This window comes from Oryctolagus cuniculus, chromosome 9 (genome assembly GCF_964237555.1).
Source record: "Oryctolagus cuniculus chromosome 9, mOryCun1.1, whole genome shotgun sequence".
Lineage (NCBI taxonomy): Eukaryota > Metazoa > Chordata > Mammalia > Lagomorpha > Leporidae > Oryctolagus > Oryctolagus cuniculus.
Genome location: NC_091440.1, coordinates 109,040,776 through 109,047,212, shown reverse-complemented (window position 1 = coordinate 109,047,212; position 6,437 = coordinate 109,040,776). Strand labels below are relative to the sequence as shown.

Genomic DNA, 6,437 nt, shown 5'->3' with positions numbered 1-6,437 from the left:
TTAAGTGGGTTGTTTGTTTTGTTGTTGCAGAGTCTTGATCTCTTTTAGATTCTGGTTATTAATCCTTGCTCAGTTGAATAATTTGCCAATATTTTTCCCATTCTGTCTGTTGCCTCTTCACTTTCCTGACTGTTTCCTTTGTTGTACAGAAACTTCTCAATTTGATGTAATCCCAATAGTTAATTTTGGCTTTGACTGCCTGTGCCTCTGGGGTCTTTTCCAAGAAGTCTTTGACTGTGCCTATATCTTACATGGTTTCTCCAATGTTCCCTAATAATTTGATGATGTCAGGTCATAGTTTTAGATCTTTAATTCTGCCTCCTTCATAAAACCTACCCACTGCACCCACAATTTGTTTAAGAATGGTGGGGATGTATACAGAGAGAATAGAGTAATATTTAGGAAGCAATGGGGCAGGGTGTGTCCTAGGAAGATGAGGCCCTGATCCAAATTAACTGCTGCAGGACCCATGATCTATTATTTTGGGAACGATAGGGATTTCTTTAGTTCAGCATCTTCCTCCATTCCATTATATTCTCCCCGTTTCCATAAAATTATTGAAATGTGAAAATGATGAGAATTTTCGTTTGTGGTGGTGTAGAATCCAGGGAAGGGGAGAAACAAGAGAATTATTTCATTTGAGAGTTGATTTGATTCCATAAAGGAGAAACTAACTTTGCTGGAAACATCCGTGGGAAGGGGTCCTGAATGCTGTCCCATTGTGTTCATGTCCTGTAAGTGAGAGATTCACAGATAACCAAAATCAGAGACGAGGGCCATGAGAAATTGCATGCTGATTATTTTATTGGTACTTGGAACATAGGGTTGTCACATCATGGTTCCAAAGTCATGGATCTTAAAGGACATTATCTTCTTATTCACTTTCTGAAACAAAGAAACAAAGAAGAAAGTTTGTTGAGGGGACTTGAGAGGGGAAGAAGATGAGGATCCCTAATTAGCTTTACTGAAACGAGGTAGGTGAGGGCCTGCCTTCTCTCCCTTTCAAACTTAGGTCCATTCTGTTGACAGTAGTCTGCATTTACTCTTTCTGTGCACCTAACAGCTCAGGTGTTCTAAATTATCCTTTACAAGATGAAGAAAGAGATTTTTTTTACTGTTATCATTTGATTGGTGTTGAAAAGTTTAGGAAATTTTACAAACATGGTCAGTGCAACATATTATATCATCTGAAAGGGAGAAAACCAGTGCAGTACACTGACATGATGTTCTTTAAGGAAATTCTGGTATAGCATACAATGGGAAAATATGCTATGTGAAAAAAAAGGCCCAACAGAACAATCACATCAGAAAACTGCCCATATCTATATACATCTACATACATCTGTGAACAGATATTTAAATTGTGTAATAAATACATTATTTGACATGAGAAAAGCACAACTTGGTATATTTGGTATAATACTGCTTGTGAAGAAAGATCACTTTTTGTTTATATGGAAATATATATATATCCATAAAGATATTTAAAAATGTTATTTTTTGTGTTCTTTGGCTTGTGATATGTGTAAGTAGAATGATATATGCTTTTAAGATAAATGACTTAAGATCATGCCTTTATGCTGAATTTTTAAACCTAGAATAGAGATTAACTTAGTAGTAGAATAAAAATCTAGATAACTTTTAACGGCATTCAGAGAAGATGTTATTTATCTGCAATAATGGACCTGATAGTTCTCATATGGAACAGGCAAGAACATAGTGTGCTCTAGTAGACCTTTGAAGGGAAGTCATTGAGTCTGAGCCCAGGAGGCAGAAGACCAAAGGAAGAATTCTACTGTATGTCCACATTAGCAACATAATCTCACAAAAATATTCATTGTTATAAAAGAAAATTTTGTGGCAACCATTCTCAAATTCAGAATCCCTGGAGATCTTATTAAATAACAGCATCTTGCCATGCTATTTTAGAATATCTGAGTAGAAATCTTAAAAGTAGAGCCCAGGATTAAATCATTTCAATACACTTCAGGTAGATTCATGGCATACTTTAGTTAGAGAAGGAAAAAACATTAGGGTTTGATGGAGAATGAACTTGACTCTTACGTGTCATTTCTTATAGAATGATTGGGGTGCTTATCTAGGGGAAGGCTTTGCTCTAGTTCCTTGAAAAGCTGATTGTGTTCCTCTTTGGCCTCCTTGTTGGGGTGCTCACTGTTGGGCTGCTCCCTGTGCCCACCCCTACCACGGTGGGTTGCTCCCTGTGGATATTTTTGGATACTCCCTTTTTGCTTCTTTTTAGGGTGACCCCTTTTGATTCTTTATTGGAGTTGGCCCCCATGCTCAGTTGTTTTTTTTGCTCTCTAGAGGTATCTGGACAGCCTTTCCTGAAGGTCATTATGGCTAACCTTCTTCCTTTTCTGGAGGAGGGGGTTTAGTGCCCTTCGGTGGTGGTCGTGTGCCCTTCTGTGGAGGTGGTGGTCGCTGGTGGTTTCCATGAGGAGGTGGGCGAGTTTGGTTGTGGTGGCCTCCTGGACGTGGTGGTCTGTGCTGTGGACGATCTTCTTGGCTGTCATCATCGTTCTGTGTTGCAGCTAGGCTCTCGTCTAGGTTCTCATACTCTGCATGGGTCATACAGGAATAGAAGAGTTTAGTGACTGAAGATTGCCGTTCATTGTCACCCCCTGAGCTGTTCACATGTCACTTACTCTGCAAACTTGTATCCCCCTGCCACATTCCCTCATCCACACTGCTTCCTTGTGAACCACTCCTCTTAGGAACACACTGAGGTCATGGAAGGCTCATTTCTTTGCTTCTCACAAAAGTATGTTGTTTAACATTAGGGCCACCGGGGAGCACTGGGATACCTTAGAATCATCGAGAGTAACTCCATGTATAGCTGGTAGCAAACATCATTTATATTGCAGTTTTTACTATGAGCTATTTGTACAACTTGAGAGATTTTCCTCCTAGTTTGAGTTCTTGAGTCCTGTGTTGAAAATAGGGTTTGTTTCTCAGGTCTCAGACACATGTGGAGAAATAGGAAGAGAGAAGAGAAAGACAGCGTGATGTGCCAGACAGGATTCACTGAATTGCTTTTTAAAGTTGCTTCAGCTGGGGGACCCCACGGACTGCACAACCAGGGGAAATGGGACTGAGTCACTGCTTTCTTTGTGTTTCTCCTGGAAGCCAGGTGCCTTCGAGGGAAACACTGGAGGAAGGGAAACTAACTGGGACTCAGAGAAATGGAGGAAGAGAGATTGTACAGGACTCAGTAGTCTGTTAGCTGTCAGCAGGTATGCTAGGCCTGGCTGAACTGGTTTAGAGCTGCTGTACCTGAGTCTGAAGTCACTGGTATTCTACTTGGTGGCCTGTGGGGCCCACCATCTCCTTGTGCAGCTTTTTGTGTCCTCCCAGTTGGTTTGCTCCTTGTGGGCCCCCCTTGTTGGATCCTCTTCCTTTCTGCCTCCTTTTTAGGGTGAACCTGACTGGCCTCCTTTTTGGGGTACATGCTGTTGGCCTCCTAGTTCAGGTTGTTCTTATTGCTCCCCAGAGGTCCTGGGCTATTCCCCTCCTGAAGATCTGTCCTAAGTCTGACCTTCGTCCTTTTCTGGAGGAGGGGGTTTAGTGCCCTTCTGTGGAGGTGGTGGTCGCTGGTGGTTTCCATGAGGAGGTGGGCGAGTTTGGTTGTGGTGGCCTCCTGGACGTGGTGGTCTGTGCTGTGGACGATCTTCTTGGCTGTCATCATCGTTCTGTGTTGCAGCTAGGCTCTCGTCTAGGTTCTCATACTCTGCATGGGTCATACAGGAATAGAAGAGTTTAGTGACTGAAGATTGCCGTTCATTGTCACCCCCTGAGCTGTTCACATGTCACTTACTCTGCAAACTTGTATCCCCCTGCCACATTCCCTCATCCACACTGCTTCCTTGTGAACCACTCCTCTTAGGAACACACTGAGGTCATGGAAGGCTCATTTCTTTGCTTCTCACAAAAGTATGTTGTTTAACATTAGGGCCACCGGGGAGCACTGGGATACCTTAGAATCATCGAGAGTAACTCCATGTATAGCTGGTAGCAAACATCATTTATATTGCAGTTTTTACTATGAGCTATTTGTACAACTTGAGAGATTTTCCTCCTAGTTTGAGTTCTTGAGTCCTGTGTTGAAAATAGGGTTTGTTTCTCAGGTCTCAGACACATGTGGAGAAATAGGAAGAGAGAAGAGAAAGACAGCGTGATGTGCCAGACAGGATTCACTGAATTGCTTTTTAAAGTTGCTTCAGCTGGGGGACCCCACGGACTGCACAACCAGGGGAAATGGGACTGAGTCACTGCTTTCTTTGTGTTTCTCCTGGAAGCCAGGTGCCTTCGAGGGAAACACTGGAGGAAGGGAAACTAACTGGGACTCAGAGAAATGGAGGAAGAGCGATTGTACAGGACTCAGTAGTCTGTTAGCTGTCAGGAGGTATGCTGGGCCTGGCTGAACTGGTTTAGAGCTGCTGTAACTGAGTCTGAAGTCACTGGTATTGTACTTGTTGTTTTGGTCATTGTGCCGAATCAAGTTTGTGGATGGCTTGCATATAAATTTAGGCCTTGTAAATCCATTAAGTCATATAAAAATTGATGTTATGAAGTCAGTGGCAAATAAATATTACTGGTGAAAAATGTTATTTGAATATTCAATAGGAATTGATCGTGTGCGTTACCTGAATTTATGCTGAGATAATCTTCATAACTGTCATCTAGTTGGAGAAACACACAAGAAAGTCTGGTTAAGTCTAGATCTCTGGTGGCTGGCCATTGTGCTATATGAGCCGGTCCCTCTTACCAAAGCTTGAATATCCCTTAGGATTCATCTCTACCCACTCTCTGTTTTGCTGTTGCAAAGGCGCAGGTAGTGGCAGGGCTGTTTCTTGGGTGAGGATTAACTAGGACCTCCTGATGCAAAAGCTCTGTTTTGTCTTCCCTGTTATCTCTCATCCTCACTGCTATTTTAGGCAATATATTCTGGGATATTCTACTAATGTCCTCACTCAGTACTTTCTTTCTTTCCTTTTTTTTTTTTTTTTTTTTGGACAGGCAGAGTTAGACAGTGTCAGAGAGAGAGATGAGAGAGAAAGGTCTTCTTTCCATTGGTTCACCACGCAAATGGCCACTACAGCTGGCATGCTGTGCTAATCCAAAGCCAGGAGCCAGGTGCTTCCTCCTGGTCTCCCATGCAGGTGCCAGGCCCAAGCACTTGGGCCATCCTCCACTGCCTTCCCGGGCCACAGCAGAGAGCTGGACTGGAAGAGGAGCAACTGGGACAGAATCTGGCGCCCCAACCGGGACTAGAACCCGGGGTGCTGGCGCCGCTGGCGGAGCATTAGCCTGGTGAGCTGCGGCGCTGGCCACTCAGTACTTTCTTTAACAATGTTTGTCACCAGGGATAATCAGGGATAACATTTGACTACTGTCATTGAGATGGTATTCATAGTGTGATGAAATATTCAGTTGGTTTGAAAAATATCAGAAGACTGAGCACTGATACTTGTGTTTAGTATGTGTAGAGAGCCACATGTATAATCCGATTCTTTCTTATTGAAATAGCTCTGTTGTGTGTGTAGTTCATTAATAGAACAGATCCACTCTACTGCAAGTGTACTGTCATTTACTGTCTGTTGATTGGTAGAATATCTTCATGAGTGTAAGTGCCTGTGCTGTACCAGTCTTGCTATCCTCTTGCTTATCCTTCACAGCACAGTCAGGGAGATCTTTTAACAGATGAAAAACTTACTTTTTCAGTTTTGGGGTTGAATTCTTTAGTGTGTTCCGATTTTACTCTACGTAAAGTATAAGTCCTTATCATGCAATGAGGATGCAAGAGCACTTATATCAAAGTGACAAGTGTGAAAACCTATTCTTCTTTTCATCACACACCCCTTTCTCTTCCTTTCCATCTGCACTGTTCCCCTAAGCACCAAGCAGAGTCACAGCACCCCCTTCCCCTCTGTTTTTCCATACCTGCACTTATGCTCTGAATTGAGCTCAGGGCCAGCAGGGCCACTGCGAGCAGGGTCAGCAGCATCTTGGAGGAGTCTCTGGAGCGGCTCCCAAGTGTGTGCTGGGAGACTTGGGGCAGCTCCCTTTATACAGAGGAGCAGAACAAGGGCATCTTTGAGCTCCACACTGGGTGCACCTCCCCTCCCGACGTAATAGGCTAACTCTGCTCACATCCCGTCATCCATATCCTTTACTTCTCTTTTGGATCAGAGCCCAGCAGGATGGGGTTGGGTGGAGGATGTCAGTGTTTAATGTTTAAAAGGTACAACATGTGACCTGGGCAAAGTTTTTCAGACACAGGGTCCAAACACTCAGCATCCAGATTACAACTGAACTTTGGTCATCATTTGATGTTCAGTATGTTCTGTGAGACCGTGACACTGTCTTTCCTTTGTTTTGTGTATGTGTCTCTTGGTACATGTTGGCAGGAATTCTAC

General features: G+C 43.3%; 1 protein-coding gene across 1 annotated transcript; it reads right to left on the bottom strand.

The window, feature by feature from the left end:
- Nucleotides 1-2,361: 2,361 nt before the first annotated feature.
- LOC138843658 (salivary acidic proline-rich phosphoprotein 1/2-like) lies at nt 2,362-6,025 on the bottom strand. The gene is made up of 4 exons (XM_070048357.1): nt 5,962-6,025; nt 4,665-4,700; nt 3,557-3,748; nt 2,362-2,579 (listed from the first exon to the last, which is right to left on the bottom strand). The coding sequence occupies exons 1-4, from the start codon at nt 6,023-6,025 to the stop codon at nt 2,362-2,364; spliced, it is 510 nt and encodes a 169-aa protein (XP_069904458.1).
- Between the last annotated feature and the right edge of the window lie 412 nt (nt 6,026-6,437).

What these genes read in the sequence shown, in the direction of transcription:
- LOC138843658 (XM_070048357.1), bottom strand. Translation starts at nt 6,025, where the DNA reads ATGCTGCTGACCCTGCTCGCAGTGGCCCTGCTGGCCCTGAGCTCAATT. An exon ending in TTATCTCAGCATAAATTCAG is followed by an intron (nt 3,749 to 4,664) that starts GTAACGCACACG and finishes TGACCCATGCAG; the next exon opens with AGTATGAGAACCTAGACGAG. An exon ending in TCCTCCAGAAAAGGACGAAG is followed by an intron (nt 2,580 to 3,556) that starts GTCAGACTTAGG and finishes TGACCCATGCAG; the next exon opens with AGTATGAGAACCTAGACGAG.